Source organism: Trachemys scripta, chromosome 2, assembly GCF_013100865.1.
Source record: "Trachemys scripta elegans isolate TJP31775 chromosome 2, CAS_Tse_1.0, whole genome shotgun sequence".
NCBI lineage: Eukaryota > Metazoa > Chordata > Testudines > Emydidae > Trachemys > Trachemys scripta.
Window position 1 is genome coordinate 252,123,489 of NC_048299.1, and position 26,228 is coordinate 252,149,716.

The 26,228-nt window shown below is 44.2% G+C and overlaps 3 protein-coding genes across 3 annotated transcripts in view; 2 read left to right on the top strand and 1 right to left on the bottom strand.

Moving 5' to 3' along the window:
* The window catches only part of NUDCD1 (NudC domain containing 1), a 124,151-nt gene extending 118,835 nt beyond the window's left edge, over nt 1–5,316 (bottom strand). Inside the window, exon 1 of the mRNA XM_034759585.1 lies at nt 5,083–5,316. Coding sequence (XP_034615476.1) covers nt 5,083–5,200 — 118 coding nt within the window. The 5' untranslated portion in view covers nt 5,201–5,316. The remainder of the gene's footprint in view (nt 1–5,082) is intronic.
* A 187-nt stretch (nt 5,317–5,503) lies between these two features.
* ENY2 (ENY2 transcription and export complex 2 subunit) lies at nt 5,504–13,973 on the top strand. The gene is made up of 5 exons (XM_034763493.1): nt 5,504–5,657; nt 8,537–8,632; nt 10,484–10,554; nt 12,310–12,384; nt 13,706–13,973. Exons 2-5 carry the CDS (start codon nt 8,565–8,567, stop codon nt 13,780–13,782), a joined length of 291 nt encoding a protein of 96 aa, XP_034619384.1. The 5' UTR covers nt 5,504–5,657; nt 8,537–8,564; the 3' UTR covers nt 13,783–13,973.
* Nucleotides 13,974–18,957: 4,984 nt separating this feature from the next.
* The window catches only part of EBAG9 (estrogen receptor binding site associated antigen 9), a 43,970-nt gene continuing 36,699 nt past the window's right edge, over nt 18,958–26,228 (top strand). The window contains exon 1 of the mRNA XM_034763494.1: nt 18,958–19,161. The gene's annotated coding sequence lies outside the window, so the exon portion shown is untranslated. The remainder of the gene's footprint in view (nt 19,162–26,228) is intronic.

Below are 26,228 nucleotides of genomic sequence, written 5' to 3' on the forward strand. Positions count from 1 at the left end.
AGGCTGAAATTTTCATGCTGGGAGTCTGCCTCAGGCTGACATTTTTTTTATTTATTAAAATTTCAGCCAAAATGATTCAGCCATGTCTGAGAGGGAAACTAGGAAAAATACAGGTTTCAGAGTAGCAGCCGTGTTAGTCTGTATCCGCAAAAAGAACAGGAGTACATCCGATGCATCTGAAGAAGTGGGCTGTAGTCCACGAAAGCTTATGCTCTAATAAATTTGTTAGTCTCTAAGGTGGCACAAGTACTCCTGTTCTTTTTAGGAAAAATACATTATTGTACACATTAAAACATTCTGGAGACCTTTTCTGAACAGCTCTAGTGCCCCCATGCTTTGGAGCAGGGATTTAAAATTTGGCATTGGGTGGGACTTTTGCATTATGGAAATGCTTTTTGCAGTCCCTGTGAAAATCCACCTATATTTGGTTAAGTTAAAAGCCTTTGTAAAAATCAGTTTACACATGCTCAGGAAAGATTTCCTATATTTTAGCAATTCAATTCACTAAAGATCCCATCCACACTGAACATGCTCCAGTCTGGGACTGGACATCTGAATGGAGAGCAAGGAGCCTGTCTCTTCTGTATTCTTAATGACCCCTTGCTGAGTTCAGTCAAAGTGGAGAAGGGAGCTGCCTTATTCGAACGCAGAGGGAACAAGGGAGGAACTTGAGTTGTGGATAGGACTGGGGTGTGGCAAGGAGGGGGAGAAGGAAACCAGCACTGGATCACTGACACGAAGCCAGGTGTGGAGACTGGAACTGGAAGCTGGGGGTGGGAATGAGGGATTGGAATGAGGAGTTGGGAGACTGTGAACCAGTAAAGTGGAAGGAGGGAAGAGATCAGATGAAGAGCCATGGGCAGGGATTGGGAGTAGGATGAGAAGCCCAAGGAGTGGAGGAGACTGGGACTAGCTAGGGGAAGAGAATGGGACTGAGATGAGGAGCCTGAGGTGGGGGAGACACAGAACTAGGGCCTTGGCTACACTCAGGACTTCCCAGCGCTCCGAGGGTAATAGCTTGCAGTGCTGCAAGTGAGTGTGCAGCGCTGCAGGCTCTGATTACACTGGAGCTTTACAGCGCTGTACTCGCTGCGCTCGGGGGGCGGGAGGGGAGGCGTTTTCACACCCCTGAGCGCAGCAAGTTGCAGCGCTGTACAGCACCAGTGTAGCCAAGGCCTAGGACAGAATAATCTGTGCCGACTAGAATATACTTCCTTCTAATCTTAATGGAATCCAAGATTTGAGTCTCACCATTCCTCTGCTGACAGAAAATATCTGTGAAACTAACTGGCCAAGTGTCCCATCCCACCTCTAGTGCTGATCCACACAGAGAATGACAACCTACTAATGCTATTAGTTACTCCATAAGCTCAAATAGCAGAGGTCCATGCAGTGGATCTGAAGGTTCCAACCCTGCTGATGAACCATGTGAGTGTCAACATAATGTGATGGAATTTGTCCTTTCAGTTTACTTTTTTAAACTAGCTTTCAATTTACACACAAAAAATGTTAATACATTAGGGGGTCCTGTGGAAAAAAATTGTATGTGACTATCAGAATGCATACACAAAAGGAGGCCAAATTAAAGTTGCATTGGCAACCTTAATTCTGGCTTTTGCTAACTTTGAGTGCTTAGTTTTACAACCTTAATAATAGTCTTAACAGTTTGTGTGTGCTCATGGTACACCTGAAGTCTTACATTCATGTGCTTATACAATAGATTTCTTTCTCTTATCAAACTCAATTATAAAAGAAAAGCCCTGATGAAGTCAAATAGTATTAACATAACTGTTTATCAATAACTTCACAGCAATGTAAACTGATACTGCATTATAAGTGTCTAACAAAAAGTGGACAAGAAACTCCGATGGAACAGACTCTACCAAATAAATTACCCCAAGGTTCAGTCTGTACAGTAAACCGAAACATAAAATAAATACACATATATAATACATAAGAGCAAGAATTCCAGATCAGACAACTAGTCTATTTAGGTCACTTTCCTGCCTCTGATTTTGGCCATCACACAGGTTCTAATGTACTCTCATGAATAAAGTTCCACGCATCAGTGTTTGAGGTTTTTACTGATCTTATTACTGCCATCATCTAAGAAGTGCTGCCAGAATAGAATACTGCAAACATCTCTGCATGCATCTTCAGGAAGCCTTAACTATTGCAATACTCTTAGGTTCCTCCAGTACAGCATATTGAACTCCATGATTACACCTCATGACTTCAATAGGACTCCACACATGCACAGGATTCAATCTCATGGTCCCCAGTGCAGGATTAAGTCCTCAGTCTACAACTTCTTCAGGACAGGGTCTCCATCTTTCTATTGTACAGCACCTAGCATAGTCTGGTCATTACTATAATATAAAATAATAAACTACACAAGGACTTAGATTTCAGCTACTCCAAAACCATCAACTAAAACTACAGCTATGTCTAATGTGCTCTTTGCATGGGCTGAACATTACAGTCTTGCTTTTAAAGTTAAAGCACTTTACAGTCCTAAAATATCTTATTTATAAAAGATTTACAAAGTATGGAATCAAAACTGATCAATAAGATGTCTTGCCCATGACAACATGATTAATGTTTTATTACAAGACATGCCCTGAAACATGAAACAATACAGTGCATTATAACTATGCATATTGATTTTAATTATAAATAGAACTCTATCAGTTGAATAAGCCATTTTCCTTTCTGACCACATGTTGGGCTCAGATATTGAGAGCTTCAGTGATAAAAATTAGACCCTACTATATACAGGACTAAGAAATTGTAACCTGGGTGGAAAAGTAATTGACCTACCATTTATAAAATAAATCAAAGGTTTTCTGAAGACCAGCTTCTGAAACCTCCACAGACAAACTTTGCAACTCAGCTACATTTATAGTAAAAAAATTAAAGACATACACAAAATACGGTCATTTACCTTCATCTTGTCCTCCCATTCCATGCCTCAATTTCTTCTATTTCTTTACCTGACGGGTCCAATCATAATCCTAGACTGTGAGCTCTCAGGGGCAGGATCTATTTTTATTTGCCGTTTGTACAGTGTCTAGCACAATGGTACTCTGATCCCTAACTGAGGCCTCTAGGCACTATTTGTTAACTGCATTACAATGACAACTGGCAATTTTTCCAAGCCTCCAACATCAAATTCTGTAAAATTCAAACTTTAAGTTAAAAAAAAAAAAAAAATATCCCCAGCACTGTTGATTGTGCAGGTAACCTTCCAAATGCTAACCAAGCATAAACCAATGCAGCGTTGTTTTGGTGATGCTAATTTTAATTCCCCCTCCCCCAAATCTCATAACATTTAGTGTTTTTCTTAAAGTTCCATCTTATAGCCATTTTATATAAAAAAATCTCAGCTTCCATTAAAAAAAAAATAGTACATCTTTAGCACTTATGACTGAAGAGACAAAGCTTGAAAACGTGAACCACACAAACAACGAGGAATCCAGTGGCACCTTAAAGACTAACAGATTTGGGCATAAGCTCTCAGGGGTAAAAAAAACCCCACTTCTACAGATGTATGAACCAGACAGACTCAAAAACCAAAAGGAAAATAAAAAAAGAAATTGTTTTCAAAACTCATGAATTTTTAAGGTAATCTTATGATTTTGAAGTCCAGTTCATGATTTTTAAACACTTAAGGTTGGCAATACTAGGGTCTGTATCACTGCTACTGCTCATAATTTTCCCAAGCAACTGAGGCTACATCTACACTACAGGGGGGAGTAGATTTAAGATACGCAAATTCAGCTACGTGAATAGCGTAGCTGAATTCGACGTATCGCAGCTGACTTACCCCGCTGTGAGGATGGCGGCAAAATCGACCTCTGCGGCTTCCCGTCGACGGCGCTTACTCCCACCTCCGCTGGTGGAGTAAGAGCGTCGATTCGGGGATCGATTGTCGCGTCCCAACGGGAGGTCGATTTCTACCCGCCGATTCAGGCGGGTAGTGTAGACCCAGCCTGAGAGAATGAAATTAGAAGACCTCAAGGTAGGTTTCAGAGCTACTGTTCTGTGAGCAGCTTTGAAACTAACAAAGAACATGTAAATTTCACCTGCGACTGTTCAGATCTTAAGGCGGGATATAAAGACAGACACTAGCACTGTTCACCCAGAACAGGGACTCCCAAAAAATACAGGCTGAGGAAAAGGTACAGAAAAACCTCAACCCATAGGAGTCTGGGAGACAGACTGTCAGAAGTCTCAGAATGGGAAGGTAAAAAATGGGCTCCTCCTTCCCTTCCAGAAACCAGAAGATCTGAGGGCTTCAAATTCATCAGGACACCTATTAGGAAGAGGTTGATATAAAAGATGGAGCCCAGTGCAGGCTCCAAGGACCACACTACAAGAGGACATCACTATACTACTGAGGAAGGCGTATGGGGAGAGGGGAGTATTACAGCCACAACCATGTGTTAACGAAATATTAACAATGAAATGCTAAAAACCCCAAAGCCAACCAAACTCAGAAGTTACTTGCAGACTGACAGAGGCTCTAGAGAAAGCACAGGCCTACACCAGGAGTACTAGAGACTTCTGCCAGCACAGCTCTATCAGCCAAGGATGACAACCCTGACCACACAGGCGACCTCTGCCTATACTGCACACGTGGCTCTAGAGACAATGCCCCAAAACCTGGAACACACACCTTAAAAGTTTCCCAGCCGGCCTGGGGCTTTCCGTGGCGAGGGGTTGTCCCAAGGCCCCGGAGAACGTTTACCCAACACCTGCCCTGCAGGCGAGCACAATAGCAGCTTGCCAGCCACCTGGGGCGGGAATGACTTTACCCCGCACGGACGGGCAGCCACCTCTGCCTGGGGGCCAGCAGCTGGGGCAGAGCAAAGCAACCCGCGGCGGGGAGAAGGCTTCACCCAGGGCAAACAAACGCCGGCTCCTGCAAGGAGAGACCCAGCAGCCCCCGCAGCGCTGGCGCGCCGGGGCTCCCCTGCCAGCAGCATCTCCCCACTCAGGAGCCCCAAGACCCCTCCTCCCCCGCGCCCCTGCCCTTCCGCGGCCGCGCCCCCGCCGCCACGTTTCCCCAGCGCCCCTCACCCGAGTCCAGCCCCAGCTGGTAGCAGGCCAGCGGCTCCAGGGAGAGCTTGTAGCCCTCGAACTTGGGGTCCAAGAGCAGCCGCTTCACGCGCAGCGAGCAGTTGGCCGCCGCCTCCATCCCCCCGGCCAGGCCCGGAGTTACCACCTGCGACGAGGGAGAAAGTTTGGAAGGAAACTGTGTGCGTGAAGCGAGGCGCCTCACTGGCTCAGGTAAGGAGTATGCAGAGCGTGGAGCACCATGGGAATGGTAGTTTTAGGGCTCTAACCGCAAGGGATCGCTGCTGTCAGTCGCCAGGCATGTCGGGACTTGTATGCCGCACAGGGGTGGCCAGAACGTGGGGCATGCTGGGAGTTGTAGTTCTAGCCTCCTAGGGAACCGGCACGTCCGAGCGCCCAAACCTTAGGGCATACAGGGAGTTGTAGTTTTTAAATTGAGCAAGGGACGACGTTGTCCCGGACTCCATTTCCCAAGGTCCCCCGCGCGAAGGGAAGGGCAGGAGCTTGGCAGGGCTGGGTTCTCCCTGGGAGACGGCGTCGGCTTCTCCTCCCACAGAGCTGGGCGCGCCGCCGCGGGGGTGAGTCCCGGGGTCCTGAGCGAACCGGTCGCGGGGTTCGACTCTCCGCAGGCGAGGCCGGGGGCGCGCTCAGCGTGGGCAGGGAGCCGCGGGGCTCGGCCTGAAGTTCCAGTCCCTACCCGCGCCGCGCGGCTGCGTTCCCGGCTCTGGGGCCAGGCCCGCGCTTCCCCACGCCGCGGGGCGCAAAGGGCTGCCATAGTGGCTGGCCTGGCTCTGGGGCTCTTGCGAGTCTTGGCTTGGCGCCGTGCTCCCCGGGACGGGCGGCGCCGCTGTGGCTACCCCTCCCCCGCAGTGGGTGTAGCTCAGCCCCGACTAGGGTTACCAGATGTCCTGGTTTTAAAGGAACAGAGAGTCCTACAGTCCTGTTTGGGGAACTTTTTCTTATATAGGCGCCTATTACCCCCCGGTCCCCTGTCCCGTTTTTTCACAGTTGTTGTCTTGTCACCCTAGCCCCGACCCACAGGGCCTGGGGGAAGGTCGGGAGGGGCGGGTCACTCGCTGGCAGGGGGATGGGGAGAAGGCAGGTCACTGGCTGGAGGGAAGTGGGGTCTGTTCATTGCCCGGGGGGGATGATCACTGGGTGGGGGGTGGGTAGAAGATAGGTCACTGGGCGGGGAAGTGGGGGAGTAAAGGGTCTGGTCACTGGCTGATGGTGGAAGTTGGGAGGGAGAAGACAGGTAACTAGCCGGGAGGGAGGGGGTCTGGTCACTGGCTGGGGGTAGGGAGACGGCAGGTTATGGGGGAGTGGTGCTGATTTTCCCTCTCCATCAGATGTGCTATGGAGTCTCTACCCGGTGGAGGCTCGGGGGTGGGGGGTACAAAGGCCCTCTGGTTGAACGTTATCTGAAACTCAACAAGGAGTCTGGTGGCACCTTAAAGACTAACAGATGAAACTCATCTCTTCTAACTTTATAGTACCTCACCCCCACTTTGCTAAATCTGTGCTGCCGTCCTGGTGCTGGCTGTTGCATCATTACACAGGGAGGTGAGAGCAATCAGCTCAGTAGGGCTGACACAAGCACAGCTGAATTTGATGGTCTCCAGTTTCTTATTTGACCATGTCAGAGAACCACTCCATAGTTCAGGGCAGATAGCAGCCTTTCCTCAAATCAGGGCTGAAATACCAGATCTCGAGATAAGGTGATAAAGTTATGGGTATGAAGTGGCTCAAGTGAGTTCTGTTAGTCCTTTTATGAAAATTAAACTATATTTGTTTATCTGTCCTCTCTTTCCTTTAGTGGTGGAGAAATTATCATGTGTACATATTATCACAGGCAGCTCTGGTATTTAGGAGCAAAAGTTTTCTACATACCTTCATCAAAATATCTGGCAATCTCTTATTAGAGCCATGAATTTAATAACTGTAGAGAGACAAGGTGAATGAGGTAATATCTTTTACAATAGAACCTCAGAGTTACGAACACTAGAGTTACTCATTTGGAACTGCAAGTATGCAATCAGGCAGCAGCAGAGACCAAAAGAAAAAGCAAATACAGTATAGTACTGTATTAAATGTAAACTACTAAAAAAGAAAAAGGGAAAGTTTAAAAAAAAATTTACAAGGTAAGGAAACTGTTTCTATGCTTGTTTTATTTCAGTGGGTCTCAAACTTTTTTACTGGTGACCGCTTTCATATCGCAAGCCTCTGAGTGTGACCCCCCCCCCCAGTAAATTAAACACCCTTTTAAATATATTTAACACCATTATAAATGCTGGAAGCAAGCTGGGTTTGGGGTGGAGGTTGACAGCTCGCGACCCCCCATGTAATGACCTCGTGACCCCCTGAGGGGTCTCAACCCCCAGTTTGAGAACCCCTGTTTTATTTAAATTAAGATGGGTAAAAGCAGCATTTTCCTTCTGAATACTAAAGTTTCAAAGCTGTATTAAGTCACTGTTCAGTTGTAAACGTTTGAAAGAACAACCATAACATTTTGTTCAGAGTTATGAACAATCTCCATTCCTGAGGTGTTCAGAACTCTGAGATTCTACTGTATTGGACCAACTTCTGTTGGTGATGGAGACAAGCTTTTGAGCTTAGATGGAGCTCTTCTGGTCTGAAGAAGAGCTCTGTCTAAGTTCAGTAGCTTATCTTACCAACAGAAGTTGATCCAACAAAAGATATTACCTCACCCACCTTGCGACTCAAATATCCTGGGACCAACATTGCTACAGCACCACTGCACACAACTTTAAGAACTGTGACAGTTTTTTCTCTTTTTACCAGAATTCTAAAGTGGAGGTGAATGTGCAGAAAACACTATTTAATCAGGAAGCAAAGATTATTGTATACAGTTTGACTGGGTCATCAGCAGTGAACAGTAGTTTCTGAATGTATGTGAGGACAGTAAGGTTCATTCATATGTGATCACCTTGCTGAGTTCTGTTAATTAGTATTTCTGATATAAACAATGTGTGACTGATGACTTATTGTGACTGTCTTCAGTAAGTTGAGTTAACATCTTTCTCTTGTCTAATTGTAAATTAAACAAATGCCAAAAACTGAGGGGTTACACTCAAAATGCTGCAGCTGCGCTGCTGTAGTGCTTCAGTGTAGGTGCTGCCTATGCTGACAGGAGGGGTTCTCCTATTGGTAATCCACCTTTTTGAGATGGTTGCCAGATTGCCGAAAGAATTCTTCTGTCAATCTAGCACTGTATACATGGGGACCTAGGTTGGTTTAACAATGCTACTCAAGGGAGAGGATTTTCCACACCTCTGACTGCCGTGGTTAAGCCGACCTAATTTTCTACTGTAGACCAGGCCTAACAGACTGTAGAGAGCATAAGGGAAACTTAATTGTTTAATTACATACATGTTTTCTTATGTTGCAAATGACTAGTAAGCAATGTTATTAAAAACATTTTTTTATATAATTATAGATTTGCTGTGGAAATCTAGGTTTTCAAAATGAATAAAGATGCACAGATGAGAGCAACTATTAACCAAAAACTAATAGAAACAGGAGAGCGAGAACGGTAAGTAGATTTTTTTTTTCTTATATGGTTTTTATGCTCATTAAATGTCATAAAATGACATAGCATGAAGGATGTCCTAAAAAGTAAAAAAGGCGAAATCCCTTCTATGATTGCAAATGCTGCAAAACAGTTGGGAAAATCTTGTGTATTATACCAGTAAAGAAGACTTAATTAAAATATTCAAAGGTAAGGAAAAATAAACCCTCTCGGCCAGTTTTTAACTAAAACAAAAAACTGGTAAAATAATAAGAGGTGGGAAAGTTGGCTTATAAATCCCAAGTGAACACCAGGGTTGTTGTTAATGGAGAAAACATCTTTATTGGATCTAAAATTACACCATTAAACAACGATGTTGCAATTTATTCTTTTTTTGGGCCAAGAGGGAGAGGTGCAGTTTCCTTTTTCTGTGTTCGAATTTCTTCCCTCATGCTTCTGTATGAGAGAAGAACATGAATATCTCTCATTTAGACTTTCAGCTATCTAGTTAACAGTGAATTGGTAGCCAGAAGAGACTGGATAATAGAATTTCTAAGCTAGAACTTATTTTCTTTGCTTTCTCAACTCTCTTCTTCCTCTTCCCTCTCTTTCACCCTTCATACTATATGCACGGTTTCTCCCTCTTTGTCAGAATGTTCTAAGTTTAAAATCCCTTGCATCAGTGGATCTCCAACTCCTTCATTTTCTGAGACCCTTGAAAGAGAGAGGTCCTCTCTCATGGACATTTTCCTTCCCATTATCATGTTTTGTGAATCACTGCCATGTTACTTTTCACTTGTTCCCCTCCTAGTTGTGATGATGTATTTTGGAATAGTGCTTTGAAAAAATGCACACTTGCTACTAGGATGCTTAAAAGGATAATGAGGCATTGTTTACTCTTAAATCAGAGTAAAATAAGTTTTTATCAACTTTTTTGGCAGGAGGAGTGGAGAGAAATTGTTTCCCTAAAATATTATTGCACAAATAAAATCTAAGCACAGTATCAGGATTGTGTTCTGTTACACACAGTGGTGGAGCAGTAGAATTTTTTCTTGAATTCAGATTATCCAAAACAGCAAAGCAACCACAATTGGTTTTAATTTGGTCTTCCAGAATCCCCTACCTTGTCCTTCCTCATCCAAACATCTTACCTCTTAACATTCTACTGGTCAAAGAGGACTAGACTTCACACTTCAGACTGCTGGGCCAACTCCTTCAGTCAAAAATGGGGGATGGCTTGAGCAAAGCAGGATGGTCGAAGGCTAAGTGCGCTCCCAGCCCATGTAGTAAAGGACTGAAATTTCTGCTACTAAGCCACTATGCTAGTTTACCACATCTTATTTTAATTTGTTTCTCCTTCACCTCTTTACTTATTAGTCTGCTCTTTCCCATATCCAGCGTACCCCCTGAGGGTAAAGGAGGGTTACTCCTGTGCTCCTTCACCAATAGCTGAAGGAAGAAAATAGAGTGAAACTGTCTTGAATCCTTTTCAGTTTTGTTCTGCACTTGTTGATTTTGCTGAGAGGAGGTTATATACCAGGCACATTCCCCCTTTCCCAGACTTCTCTGATGATAAAAATATCATAGGATATTCACTGCCCAGTTTAAATCTCCAATGAAAACATAGTTTGGATACTTCAAATTCAGAGTTACAAGTGTTTCTTTGAAATCACGTCACTTACGCTTACTCCTGGCCATCTTGGATCCCTTTGAATACAGTAGCTTATTTTATTTCCCAGCATGAATTAGAGTGCAGCTGTGCCTACAAAGGCTTACAGTGATGTATTTTTTATAACCTGTTCTGAAGTGAAATATTCTTTCTTTGCAGTTAAAAACACTTTTTCTTCTAGTAAGTTTACTTTGTCATCTTTACAGCCTTAAAGAGCTGCTGAGAGCCAAATTAATTGAATGTGGCTGGAAGGATCAGTTGAAGGCACACTGTAAAGGTAATTAAGGTTAACTACATTCAACACCCTTAGTTATTGCCTAAGGTAAGAGAATAGATATATCACTTCTAGCCAAATAAGAGTTCCAGATGAAGGCTTGACTACCTGAAGGTCAGTGTGAATAAGATAGAGATGATGCTATTGAGCAAGAGAGCATCTCAGACAAATTTTGGAGGCAGGGTATGAATGCTTTCTTATGGGATACTTTCTCACTACAGCTGTACTCACATTGGTGATTTGTAGTTTTGGAATCATCTTGGATGTATCTCTGTTCACCAATTCTCAGGCAACCTGGGTAGCCCAAAATGCATTTTCACATCTTTGGCTGATGCTGACTTTTTGAAATTTCCTCTGATTTGGACTTCATTGTAGTTGCTAAGGTCTGTTGTATTTAAGCTTCTAAAATGTGTGACTGCTTGATTGCTAACGTCTAAAGAACTGATTCCGATACAGTTTTTCATTTTGACAAGTCATTTTCATGTCACAAGAGGATAAAAGCAGCAAGCAGAGAGGTATGCCATAAATCATAGTCTGTGCTAGATAAAATTTATTTAAAAACCATTGATACCTCCCAGGACAACTAAGATCTTTTCTGCAGATGTGTTTGTATGGGAGGGAGGAGAGTTTGTGCATTTATTTCTTTTTTGTGAAAAATTTTCATGAAAACAAAATCACCGATTTAGATGAAGGAAAACAGCATCGGATTAACTGCTAATTACCAAAATGTTGTTTTCAGGTGTCGATAATAAAGGTAAATACTGAATGTATTACATTTAAATAAAATTCTTATTATCAAAATGGTCAGTTTCCATGGGGGGCTTTCTAAACCAGCACATGATTGTTTTCCTGTTAAAAGCAAAACAAAGAAAACTTTGAATATCGACTTTTAAAGTTTCTTCTGATAAGATTTACTGTGCCCAAATGGCATTTTTGATGGCAGTCACAGTACTGTTTTCAGTAGTTTATAGTGCTAGGATTATTCAGTTCTATTCTCAACTGAAACATTTTACAGTATTGGTTACAACAGTCATTATTTACAAATGCAGAGCACATTCCAGCAGTGCAGAACTATGCTGATCAAAGTTGAAATTCCTTTCACCATTGGGTTCTGCATTTCCCAAAAGTATTTACTATATTTAAGGAAAGTGATTTTCTGAAAAATAATCCTAATATGCATATGAACACACTAAAACATGAACAGGGAGAATACTGTGAACCTGTTTGCTATAGACCTGATCTTTCTAAAGGAGTACTTTCAAAATTGCTGCTATATTCCTGAGCAATTGACAGTATAGTATTAGTGTGTTTATCTCTTTAATTGTCTTCAAATCTTTACAATTGTGCTTCTGATTAATGTTACATATAATATTTAACTGAAATTAGAGACTTATTCTGGCTGCAGTTCAAAGACTTGTAAATAATTGCTGCATTGCTACATGCCCAGACAGTGCCTGTCATTGGTATATACAGAATAGATTTGCTAAATAGTGGTCAAGTGAGCTTATTGATCTGTGCACTTATCTTTTCAGGGTTCTTATACCACGCCCACTGATATTGTAATCTGAACGCCATGATATGAATGAGACTAAATCCACAGTAGGATAACATATATATGATTAATTATATGATGATATATAGGATTACATATATATGATTAACCTACATATGCAGGTTTTGTATTATAATATTTGAATAGGCCTGTTTTTCTAATGAATGGATTTAAACTATTCAAGTGGTTTTCTTGGTCTTCCCTAGATGTAATCAAAGAAAAGGGGTTAGAGCATGTTACTGTTGATGACTTGGTGGCAGAAATCACTCCCAAAGGTAGAGGTAAGAAAAGTAATGTCATTTAATGCAAAAAATAACCATTAATGCCACACTAAGCTTACACCTTTAAATACTCTAGAAACTTTGTCTAAGCACCAATAACTTTAACACATTGCATATAGAGGAAACTATATAATAGCCTAACTAGTAATCACAAATGGGCTACATGTGTAAATTCATATTGCCATGAAAGCCTTATCGTTTCTGCGCTAACTCATGTATTTAAAATAAATCTTTTTATATGTAACTTTCTTTTAAAAAGACAGAAAAATCTGCTTAACAATTAAATGCCCCAGTAGTCTCATTGACCGTAGTAGAATTGTGTGTGTGGTGTATGGGAGAGATGTGTTCATATCTCTGTTATTTTGGCTGGAGGCCTCTGTGAGGCTGGGTTAACAGGGCAGTGGAATATCGGGGGGAGATAACAAGAGCAGCAGCAAGAGAGACAATTTGCATCTCATGAAGAAAAGTGCTTTGTCTTATAGTCTCCTTTTTGCAGTCCATTCAGTTGCCCCACAGCCAGTCAGGCCATCTAGGAAACCTCTAGTGTTAAAGAAGATAAAGCTGCTAATAAACAGACTAACAAAAAAAGCCTATTTAATATGCTCAGAAATGAAACTTCTGAATTCCTGTTCTCGGCCCCTGGCTGTTCACCATGATAGAATTCCCCTAGCTCAGCAGTTCTCAAACTGTGGGTCAGGACCCCAAAGTGGGTTGGGACCCCATTTTAATGTGGTTACCAGGGCTGGCATTAGACTTGCTGGGACCAGAGTCCAAAGCCTGAGCCCCACCGCCCTAGGGCTGAAGCCCAAGGTCTTCAGTCCTGGACGGCTGGGCTCAGGTTATAGGCCCACTGCCCAGGGAAGCCCTTGGGCTTCAGCTTTGGCCAGCTTGCCAGCCTGGGGCAGCGGGGCTTGGCCTTTCTCGCCCCTCACCCCTGCCTGCTTGGGCAAGCTCAGGTTTCGGTACTCCCTCCTGAGGTCATGTAGTAATTTTTGTTGTCAGAAAGGAGTTGCGTTGTCAGAAGGGTGCAATGAAATTTGAGAACTGCTGCCCTAGCTCTTCAGTTTGAGAACAGAGCTTATGGGGTAGAAAGTGAGTCAGATCCTTTGCTGCTGATTGCATCCCACCTATTGCCAAATATAAATCCTTCCTTCTTCTGCTCTCCAACCCCAACAGGAGACTGCTGAATTGGCTTGGTGGCGTTCTAGGAAAGTCTATCATGCATCAATAGAATTGCAGGGGCAACTTATGATATACTGCGCTGCATATATCTTTTTCTTTATCCCCTATTTCTTACCTGCTTTTTTTATTTGTATTTCAGCTTTGGTACCAGACAGTGTAAAGAAAGAACTCCTACAAAGAATAAGAACCTTCCTTGCCCAGCATGCCAGTCTTTAAGATTGACATTAATTCTGAGTACAGTATTTTTGTGTTTCTGTATTATGTAAGTCATGCCAGAAATTGGAATACATTTTTCATGTTTTAGAATTTAAGTTCATTTTTGTATGATTAGTTACAAGTGTTTCATTACACTGCATTAATTTCTTAAACTTGCTGTTTTAATTAAAAAAAAAAAACTTTTGTGGTTATGTGTGTTTTGAAGGCTCTTATCTTCTGTTATATTGAGTGATTTTTAAGCTGGTGACATGTTAATTTCCAGGCATCTTTTGCTACTTTGCACTAAGTCATTACATTAAGTCAATGCATTTTTTATGATTTTTGAATACATCAACCTGGTAAGTACAAACACATTCACTCTTTCAAAATCGTGTGTAAATATAATAGAAATGCAGATCTGAAAAAAGTAAATATCTGGACAATAGAACACAGTATTCTATTGTATAAATCCTGTTTGTATGGTTAATAGTTGGATAGCACCAAGGAAAATAAGGACTCTGTACAAAATTCTGTTGATGACATTCTTCCCACCAAGTACTTAACCAATATCCCATATGGTGATAGAAAGTTACAAAAAGTGCTTTCTTTGGAGTTTTTTTAGGTATATAATTTATAGGACTTCTGGATAATAATTGAACCTGGATCCACATTCCAACTTTACCAAAAGATGCTTTAACTTCTTTCTTTAGTTAAAAAGAAATGCTGTTACTGCTGCGTAACAACTGCAGTGTTTCACCCTGACAGCATTTCAGTGGTGAATGAGATCCAGATATGCTTCAGTATACTTCATATACTGAGGCCCTTCTGGATAAAGATACTACATACTGGCAATTTTTTTCTTTTTCATCAAGCTGATGAATCTAAAATTCTGACTAGAACAGACACAAATTAAAACAATAAATAATTGTGCTGAAATAACTTACAATCATCATCACTCCCATAATCGCATTGGTCGTTAGGGCACCACCATTGATGAGCAATCAACCAATTGTCACCATCCCTGACGATTGTGTGTCAGTGCTTGAGTCTCTGCGAAGTCCATTCCTGTCCACTCTTTTATTTTGTCAATCCATCTCTTCTTCTGTCTACCTCCTCTTCTCTTCCCCTGTACGGTCCCTTGGAGGATGATCTTGGATAGGCCAGATGATCTTGTTACATGGCCGTACCACGTCAGCTTGCACTTCTTCACAATCATCACATTAGGTCTTCATATGACCCAGCGTATTGGGTGATGATGTTGCGGACCTCTTCATTAGTGACGTCGAAGTAGGAGATGCCCAAGATTTTATGGAAGCATCTCATCTTTACAACCTGTATTTTACGTTCAAGTTCTGCCGTAAGAGTCCATGTCTCGCATGCATACAGAAAAATGGAGATGACTAATGCATGCAGCAGTTTCAGTTTGGATTTCAGGGAGATGTTCTTATTCCTCCAAATTGGCTTTAGCTTTGCCACTGCTGCTGCTGCTGTTTGTGCAGTTCTTGCCCAAATTTCTGCCTTGGATCCTTCATCAGTGATGATTGCCCCAAATACTTGAACTGTTTCACTGTCTCCAGCTCTTGTCTACTGACAGTGATATGTGAGCTGATCCCATCACGTTAGCTTGCCAACCTTGTGAAAGGATGGATGAAACCTCCGCAAAATATGGCATGGAAATCAGTGCAGAGAAAACTTACAATAATAAAACACTAAAATGACCATAAGCAAGGATGATGATGCGGAGGGCTTGCAGGAGGGAAGAAGTGTTTGGCTTTTGCCATGTTCAGTTTGAGTTAGCAGTGCACTCAGGAGATAATCAGAGAGGCAGAAGTGAATGGAGGAGGAGCAATCAGGAGATGAATGAGGCAGTTGATCAAATTCCTTTTTATAAAGAGAAGCCACGTGAATCTGAGAACTGGAAAAAGGAATTCTTGTCATTCAAGTCACTGCTAAATGTGTGTTTGGATTATATCAGAGAAACTCTAAAATGCTGTACTGAAAACCAAATGATAAAGCAACCAGCAACAATGGTGTTCTAGTAGGATTAGCTGTTAAATATGAAATACCATTGAGGTTTTGTTTTAAAAGAATGTGTGTCAAATTAGACTCTGTGGTGATGGGCACATTTCAAATGTGTAATGAGGTAAAGTAAACAAATGGTAGCTACTTTCTACAAATGTATAAATTGTAGATATATAATAGAATGCTAAATGTCATTTTTTGTTCATAGAAATTGTTTTGCCAACTCAAAGTTTCTTCATCTTTGCTCCAGTCAGCCAATATCTGACAGTGTACTACAGGATTCATTATAATTTGCTCCTTGTCATGCAACTTGATAGTATTAGGTTCAGTTACTCACAAAATAACTTTGCTATGTAGTGTAATGAAACACTTTTAGATTTCTGCATATATTTTAAAAAATCCTAAAACATGGGGTTTGGGCGCCTTTGGGGCTGAATGGTTAAGGGCTATGGAAACATCTGGATCCCAGAGAGTAGCAACCATTTTAGATATTCAGCAGCTGGTATGTGAAATTAAGTAATAGACTCAATACAGTTCCTAGTGTCCTTTCCATCACAACTGGCACTTTAATGATCTGATAATATACAGATATGTGATGACTTAAAAGTGCTGTCCAGAAAAAAAAAAGTAATCAGAGTTAAGCACTTATTCTTTTTTAAGTGCTTGCTCATGTCCATTTAAGGTGTGTGCGTGTCCACGTACACAGTCAGAGATTTTTGCCTTAGTGGTACCCATAGGGTCGAGTGTAGTGTCCTCTTGAGTGCTGCGCTCGTGTGCTGGTATATGAGAAGCTGCCAACCCTACATCCTCTCAGTTCCTTCTTACCACCTGTGATGATTAGTTGGAGCACCTTTTCTTGCATCCCAAGAGCATTAGCAGTTCTTATAGTCCATTGTTCTGTCTCCTTTGTTGTTAGTTGATAGGTACTTAGTTAGACCTTTAAGTTAAGTGTTGGAGTAGTTGTTTAGTAGAGTTCCGGCTGGGACTTTGCTTTGGAGCGGGGCATGCCTCATTCCCCAGGCTTTAAGCCATGTTCATCGTGCAGCGGCCGATGCCCATTAGTGACCCCCACGAGAGCTGTTTAAAGTCCTTGGGGAAGTCCCACAGAAAAGATAAGTGCAGGATCTGCAAAAACTTTTGCCCTCAAACTCACAAAGAGTGGGATATCTGCTTGAGGTCCCGCCTCATGGAGACTGTGCTTTGTTCTACCTTATTGCCCTCTGGGTCGGACTGCACGCCTGGTGCATCGGCACCCAGCGCACCACTGGCACTAGAACCCTCCCCGCACCATTCCTCCTCCCTGGTGCCTAAGAAGCACTCAAAGTTGACAGGCCTGCCAACACTGCAGAATAAGGAGGCTTCGGGCAGAGGACCTATGTCAGCCACATGCCTGCCCCGGAGCTGCTCAGGGGTACCGCTGCAGTCAGCCCCCCTAGTCCATCCAGGGACCCATCTCCAACTCCTGGGAGCGGCAGGGGGTCTCGGCCCCAGTAGGGTCATCTGTGCCCGAAGCTGGCCCAGCGGCCAAAGAGCAAGTAGGCCAACCGGCACCGCAGACACCAAGCCAGGTAATGGATCCGGCTAAGGCCCCAGCATCTATGGGCAAGCTGGTTATGGGACCGACCCGTAAAGCAGCGGAGTGTCCCTGATCCTCGGACTAGAGGCGTTGGTCCCCATCACCGCGGCCCTGGACCCCGGCACTGTAGCCTTGGTCCCCGATTAGAAGACACAGGTCCCTGAAACCAAGGTCTCCACCTGCAAGGCACGGGACACCTAAGTTGTGATCCCGATCCCTGTACCCATGGTACCGTCAGGCCTCCCACCAGAGTTCGCCACAGCATAGATCATCATCGCCTATGCGGACTCCCAGGCATCAATCCCTCCCCCCAGTGTGGGATCCTTTCCGGTCATAGCACCAGTTTCCAGCTCTCCAGTACAGTCCTTCATAGGTTATGTTCTCAATACCTTACATCATTCTTGTTGCTCTTCTCTGGCCCCTCTCCAATTTCTCCACATCTTTCTTGAAATGCGATGCCCAGAACTGGACACAATACTCCAGTTGAGGCCTAACTAGCGCAGAGTAGTTACAATAGTTAGCTAACAGTACAAACATTTGGAAAGATCATTAAGTGGTTTGCTGAGACCCTCTACAATTTTCAAGTGGTCCGCAGGAAAAAAAAAAGTTTGAGTACTGCAACAGACTATGGTGTCCTGTGCCAGTGGCTTTGATTGAACACAAGATTCAGAGTCAGGTTGTGGAACATCTGTTTTGTTAAACTTTTAATACCATAGATCAGGGACGGGATATTTGTGACTTGCACGAGTACATGGGATGGCTCTGAGATCTGTGAGTGAGGACACTGAGACAGCAGCAAGCTCTAATGCTGGATGTGGTGAGACCGTTAAAGGCATCTACTGCAGAAATTTAGGTTTCTGACTAGGGTAATTTTTAGTGACTTCATGTTTATTCCTATTAATGGGAAATGGCTAGCAGGCAGCCTGGGAACATGCCTCGATTTTCATGTAAGTTTACACACCGCTCTTACACCCCAAGTCAAACTTGTTCAATTCCCAGAGCGGAGGCAGCAGCCGGTTTCCTTAAACAGAGGGCGACGAACCACCCCGGGCCCAGCACCACTGCGGATGCGCTCACACGAGGGACCTGAGCTGCGCTGCTCGAACTGGCACAGTTCACACGGGACACCTCAGCTCCGCGCAGCCGTGGCGGCCAAGCCCGGCGCGGGCGGTGACGGGTAGCGCAGGGCCCAGCACACGTGGGGGCACAAGGGCGAACTGGGCTGAACGCTGGGTCCCTCCTCGACGCGCCCTGGGGGAGCAGCGCTCGCGCGGCCACTTCCAGCCTCCAACCGCCTCGTTACGTAGCAGCCACTGGGCGATAAAGAGGCTGGCTCCGCTCCCAGCCTGCCACTGAGGCGCAGCGAGAGTAGGTCCAAGCTCGACCCGCCCTATGCCTCCCCACGTGGGGCGCGCATAGCGGCGGCACGCGCCTGTAGTCCCCAGGCGGTGCGTGTCAGGCAGCTCGCAAGCTGCCCAGGATGAGTTAGGGCCTCAGGCCAGGGGTCCTCCAATACCATCTCCTGCCCCGCCCCCTTCTCCGCGCAGTGTCCCCGCCTTCAGCTCGCGCCGGTTGGAGGAGGCTGGGGAAGGGGCGTGGCCGGAAGGGGCGGGACAGTCTCAGGTGACAGGAGGCCGAGGTGGCGGGCACGGGGGGCCATGGCAGCGGCGCTGGAGCGCGCGCCTAGCTTTGAATGAGGGGCGCTCGCGCTTGGAGAGGGAAGCGGCTCTGGGTGCGGCAGCGCGCGCCCCCCTCGGCTCGAGCTGCCTTGCGCCCTCCGGAGCCCCCTCCCTTCTGGGCAGGTGAGTTAGAGAACGCGCTGCGCGCGCAGCCCTCACCCCGGTTCCGTGACCGTCGCTCACTCGCTGCCTCGGGCTCTTCTTCCGGGTCCGGTGGCTGGGGCGCACGGTTCGCGTGCCCCATTCAGCCCCTAGGCCTGTCTCTTCCGGAGGGGGGGGGGGTTGCTGGTCCCTTACTAGCCTCTAACGGCTGCTGCCGATGTAGCGGTGAACGTGCCATTGTTGGGCTGGGAGTCCCCCCCCCCCCCCCCACACACACACACACCTGCTCAGCATCCCTAGTGCCAGCCCGGGGACCCCTGTGCCAAGCACAGCCCATGGACTAGTGGGTGTGCTTAGGTCCCTAGCCCACAGCAGGGCTCCAGCTGGCGTAGCCAGGGGTCTTGGGCGGAGAGACAAGGGAGCATGTGACCTCGAGGTGTTTAGTTGCCACCACTGTTCCTTATTGAGTGTCTTGGGCTTTGTTCCGGTCTCCTTCCCTGTGCCGCCCGCAAACTCTAGTATCAGTTGTTGCATAGTGAATGTTGACTTGTAAACTACAGTAATGACGAGGGTGCAGACTTTACACCCCAGTTAAATAAAGAGGGATAGAAGGGACCACCCCTCTTGCAGCTTTTGTTTCAGGCTGTCTCTTTGCCGATTTAGGAAGACTGTCATTCTTCCGTGTACAATCATTTCCTGTTTCACAGGTTTCCTTCCCATCATGTCAATTGGAGAACTTAATATATTTATTGGTTTAAAGAAGGCTTTGATTCTGGAGTGTCTGGATATGGGCCACAGAGCTCAAGTGATGTAATGTGGCTTCTGGGTCAGGTGTCTGATACTATATTTTTGTATAATCATAGAACTGTAGGACTGGAAGGGATCTCGAGAGGTCATTTAGTCCAACTCTCTATGCTGAGGCATAACCAAGGTAGACCATCCCTGGTGGGTGTTTGTCCAAACAAGGCTCAGAAACCTTCAATGTTTTGAATTCCACAACCTCCCTTGTAAGCCTATTCCAGTGCTTAACTATGCTTAAAGTTAGAAAGATTTTCCTAATATTTAACCCAAATCTCCCTTGTTACAGATTAAGCTAATTACTTCTTGTCCTACCTTCAGTGGACATGGAGAACAATTGATCACCATCCTTTTTGTAAGAACCTTTAACATACTTGAATGCTATCAATTTTGCCCCTCAGTCTTTTTTTTCCCCTCAAGACTAAACATAACCAGGTTTTTTAAACCTTTCCTGAGAGGTCAGGTTTTCTAAATCTAAATCTTACTGCTGCTCTCTGGACTCTCTCCAGTTTGTCCACAACTTTCTTAGTGTGGTGCCCAATACTGGACACAGTACTCCAGCTGAGGCCTCACCAGCACCGAGCAGAGTTGAATAATTACCGTCCATGTCTTACATGTGGCACTCTTGTTAATACACCTCCAGAATATTAACCTTTTTTGCAACTGCGTCATGTTGTTGACTTGTGTTCAATTTGTGATCCACTATAACCACCAAAGCCTTTTCTGCCTAGCCAGTTATTTCCCCCTCTTTTATTTCAGCAGTGGATTTTTTTCCTCCCTAATTATAGTACTTTGCACTTGTCTTTGTTGAATTTCATCTTGTTGATTACAGCCCAATTATCCAATTTATTCAGCCATTTTGAATTTAATCCTATCCTCCGTGCTTGAAATCCTGTTTACTGTCATCTTCAAGTTTTATAAGCATTCTCTCCACTCCATCATCCATGTCATTAATGAAAATATTGAATAGTACCAGACCCAGGACTGACCCCTGCAAGACCGCACTAGATACACCCTCCCAGTTTGACAGCAAAGCATTGATAACTGCTTTTTGAGCATGGTCTTTTAACCAGTTGTGCATCTACCTTAGTAATTTCATCTAACATAATGGCCAGACCAATGGTCCATCTAGCCCAGTGTCCTGTCTTGCAACAGTGGCCAATGGCAGATGATTTAGAGGGAATGAACAGAACAGGGCAATTATTGAGTGATCTGTCTCCTGTCATCCAGTCCCAACATCTGGCAGTCGGAGGCTTGGGGACATCCAGAGCATGGGGTTCCGGCCCTAACCATCTTGACTATTGATGAAGCTATTCTCCAGGAACTTATCTAATTCTTTTTTGAACCCAGTTACACTTTTGGCCTTCATAGCATCCCCTAGCAATAAGTTCCACTGGTTGACTGTGTTTTGTGTGAAGAAGTACTTCCTTTTTTGTTTTAAACCTGCTGTCTATTAATTTCATTAGGTGACCCCTAGTTTTTGTTTTGTGTAGACAATGTCATATGTGATAGTGTGAAAATCAAGTCTACAGCTTCCCCTATAATCCTCTAGATGCTTACAAAGTGACTATTTAATAACTTGTTCCAGTATCTGTCCAGGTATCAAAGTTATGCTGACTGATCAATAATTCCTCAGGTCCTCTTTGTTTCCCCCCCTTAGATAGGTGCCATTCTCCCATCATCTGGGACTTCACCTGTTTTCCATGAGTTCTCGATGATTGCCTCAGCTAGTTCTTTAAGTTTCCCAAGCTTAATTTTGTCAGCCCCTGTCAACTTGAATACATCTAACTTGTCTTGGAACAGTTTACCAAGGGTTGTGGTGGAGTATTCATCACTGATATTTTTTAAATAAAGATTGAAGGCTTTTCTAAAATATATGCTCTAGCAATTATTTTGGGGAAGTTCTATGGCCTATATTACATAGGAGGTCAGATTAGATGATCACAATGGTCCCTTCCAGCCATGGAATCTATGAATCTAAATAGTTTTTAATCTGTTCTTTCCCTATTATGACTTGTGTTCCTTTCCCCTTGTTGTTAATATTAATTGTGTTTAGTATCCGGTCACCGTTAATCTTTTTGGTGAAGAAGGAAACAAAATAGGAATTAAACACCTCTGCCTTCTTGGTGTCATCCATTATAAGCTCTCCTTTCCTGCTAAGTAATGGACCTTCACTTTTCTTGTTGGCCCCTTCTGAGAGCAGCGTGGCCATGTGGTGCACTACTGGCTGGCAGGGTGGGGAGGTGGCCCGGCTCATGATGGGGAGGAGGTGCCAATGTGCCTGAGTGGGGCCGGGGCAGGCAGGGAGCCTGCCTTAGCCCCGCTGTGCCGCCACCCAAGAGCTGCCGTGGTAAGTGCCCCATGGCTGGAGCCTGCACCCCAACCTCCTTCTGGAGCTAGCACCCCAAACCCTCTTTTGCACCCCCAGCCCTGAGTCCCCTCCTGGAGCCAGCACCCCATATTCCCTCCTACACCCCAACACTTTGCCCCAGCCCAGAGCCCCATCCTGCACCCAAACTCCTTCCCAGAGCTTGCACCCCCCACTCACTCCTGTACCCCAACCTCCTGTTCCAGGTTCATCCCAGAGCCCCCTCCCACACTGCGAACCCCTTGGCCCAAGCCCAGAGCCTGCACCCCCTCCTGCACACGAAGCCCCTACCTCAGGCTCAGCCCAGAGCCCACACCCCCTCTTGAACCCCAGCCCCCTGCCCCAGCCCAGGGAAAGTGTGTGAGGTTGGGAGACAGTGAGCGACGGAGAGAGGTGGGGATGGAGTGAGCGGGGTGGGGCTTTGGGAAAGGGGCCAGATAGATCCTGGGTTGCCCTTAAATTCAAAAAGTGATCTTGGGCGTAAAAAGTTTGGAGACCACTGATCTAAGGTAACTACTACTATTTTTAGATGTTTCAGTGACTTATCACTTATTTATTTTTAAAAAGATTTTTGTCTTCTAGATTGTCAAGATAATTAGCAATGTAGAAGATAGCAGTTCCTGTCCTAGAGTATTTACAATGTTCAACAATAGCAGGCAGAAGGGATGTTACACTTTGGGACACTTTCATCCAGACCAGTTGTGTTACTACCTGCCCTGTAATCCTGGGTGGGTTCTGTGCTGTGTAGCTTTGTCTCAAAGTCCTGACACCATCAGCATGCTCACCGCACAATGGGCTCACCGTGCCTTCCACCAGCCTTGTTATTCCTTGCCAAGTGAACCAACATCCATTCCAATCCCAAGTCTCCCCCAAATCGTCTCCCCTGCGGTGTCCAGTCCTTCTCACTGGACCCTCTCAGAAGCTATCAAGTTCATTGTCTCCAAAGAGACAGAATATACGCCACCCTGTTATTTTGGTTGGAGATCCACACTTCAGCTTAATACACCATAGTGAGATGGCTTTGTAAGAATAATAATTTAAAAAAATAACAAAACACTGGTGTAAGTGATTTCAAGTAAGAGTGTAAGAGATAAAACAAACCATGTTTTCTAGTGACTAAAACTTAATTCTAGCAAGTTACGATCTTTGCCTAAGCAGTTTGCTTATTTACATGAAATTATTAGCATCCTTAGTTCTCCAGACCAGGGGGCCCAACTTTCATAGGCTTGAAGGGTGCTGTCCCCTCAGTGATAGATACCAAAATGGCTTTTTGCCTTGGGTTACATTGTCAAATACATTGTCCTGGTTTCACGAGGCATCCGGTGGGTGCAATCTCCATCACCCATCTTAGTTTAAGTGGTCATCATTCCTCACATGCTCGCCTGATGGTTATGATTACCTTGCCTGTAAATGTGCTTTTCATTGTCTTTGGTATCCCCTTCCTTAATTTACATTGGATACACAGTCAGGCCTGTGAAACAACATTCCTTTGTCTAGGATAGTCTGTGCATAGGCACTGTCTGCCAAACACATTTTAGGAACATATTTCCAGCACGCATCTATGATTCTTTATGCATCACCTGTACATACATCACACAATAATAATGACTAGTGTATTCCAGTTTGCATAAGACACCTAACACGACACCTTTTAGATCCAGATTATGACAACAGCAAATCAACGCAATGAGAGTGAGACCTGATGAGAATTATGGTAAGGTGGGCCCTCTGCCAGTTGGCATTGAAATGCTTCCTCGGTCGCAGAAGTATTTTTCCTTTTTTTTTTTCCCCAGACAGGCAAACTGAGACAGAGAATTTGAGTGAGTAGTCCAAGGTGATTCTGGCAGAATTTGTTCTGTTGAGTCCAGCGGTAGTCAATAGGTGGATTGCGGGTCAAATCTGGGCCACCAGATGCTTTCTTGCTGAAAGAGCAGCCCGTTGGAGCTAGCTGGTCGGGGCTTGGAACTAGGATGGACCAGCAGCCCACCTATCAGCTCCCCTAAATTCCCTGTGCGGCAGCCACCCAGCAGGCTATCAATTGCCGGGCAGTTCAGCTGTCCCTCCCTCCACTGCCGTGTACTGCTCCTGCCCTCTGCCTTGGAGCTGCTCCTGGGAGCATCCTTTTGCTGTGCGGGGACGTGGGGAGAAGACAGGAAGAGGGGTGCTAATATCAGGGTGTCCACCTGCTCCTGTACCCCATCTCCACAGAGCCAGGGGTGGGGAATACGACAGGTCTCAGGATGGAGGGAGTTTGCTGGCAGCCACTGCAGTATACTTAGAGTAGGGTCAGTGTACTTAAAGGGGCAGTGCGTGTCTCTCTCTCTGACACATGGGGGGTGTGTGTGTGTCTGTATCTCTTTGCCATGCTGTGTCTCTTCCCTCCATTTGTGCTGCCTTGTAGTGTGAGGATACATTAGCAACAATGTGTTAACCCTTGAGGGCTCAGCCGAGTGCTAGTTCATCATTTAGCAGTAAGGCATTTTTTAGGAAATATCCCACCCTCTGACTCCTCCACCTTAACCAAGCTTCACAATCATCATTGCTGTGTACAGGATTAAATTGTTTGTTTAAAACTTATACTGTGTGTGTGTGTCTGGCGAAAAGAATTTCCCTGGAACCAACCCCACCCTATTTACATTAATTCTTATGGGGAAATTGGATTCACTTAACATCGTTTCGCTTAAAGTAGCATTTTTCAGGAACATAACTGCAACATTAAGCGAGGAGTTACTTACTGTATAAGCTTTTGGAATATGAAGTTATTTCCTTGATCTCACATGTATAAAATTTTACACCTAAGTAGATATGTGGTTTAGTTTAGGTGTTTTTCTTTTGCATAATTGCGCTTAATGTACAAGCACTTTATACTTGTCTCCAGCATTTAGGGCAGCTGCAGCAGAAGATGTACAATTATGGCGACTTCTTAAACAATGGCTGAAGAACCTCAGAGTTACGAACACCTTGGAAATGGACATTGTTCGTAACTCTGAACAAAGTGTTATGGTTGTTCCTTCAAAAATTTACAACTGAACATTGACTTAATACAAATTTGAAACTTTACTATGCAGAAGAAAAATGTTGCATTTAACCATCCTAATTTAAATGAAACAAGCACAGAAACAATTTCCTTACCTTGTCAAATCTTTTTTTTAACTTTTCCTTTATTCTTTTAGTAGTTTTTTATTTATATAGATAGATAAATATAAAAACCTACACACACACACATTCTGAGATTCTGCTGTAGTAGAATAATACCTAGGAATTCTAAAGCACTTGACAAGCATTAATTAATTAAGCCTCTATCAAGGCAGATAGGTAGATGTAACCATAAAAGCTGTGATTTGACTGATTCTCAGCATTGCTCTGCCTCATCCTTGGAATAATGTAGAAAAAGTGCATGTGATAAAAGGAAGTACTTGTTTTGGGCAACCAAATATTCAATATGTGGTAATTCCTGTCCTATCAGGTGTCTTCCTTTAATTAACCAGATATGTATTGCAGCAGCTAAGTTGGCTACAATAGGGCAAACAAATATAGTAAACTGAGAAAAATTGGGCTTGGAAAACTTACCTTTCATCCTGGCTAATAGATACAAGTAAGTGCGATGTCATGACTCCCAAGCCAAGGAAAGAAACCATTTTCACCAAATTTTGTACTGTATTTACTTCTGTCAGTGAACTTCCTATTTAATGTTTGTTTATTAACGTTTGCTCTTCCACTGCTATCCTAACATCTTTCCCTTCCTGGCTCCATTTCTCTCCTTTACTGTATAGGTCAGAATGTATCTTTCTTTTTCCTCTGCAGTCGTCACTGTCATCTTTCCTTTTATTTTGCCTTTTGTTCTCATGTTTATGTAATCTCTCTATAGTGTGTTCTCTCCATTCTTCCTTCAACTTATTAATTCAATACTATATTTATCTAA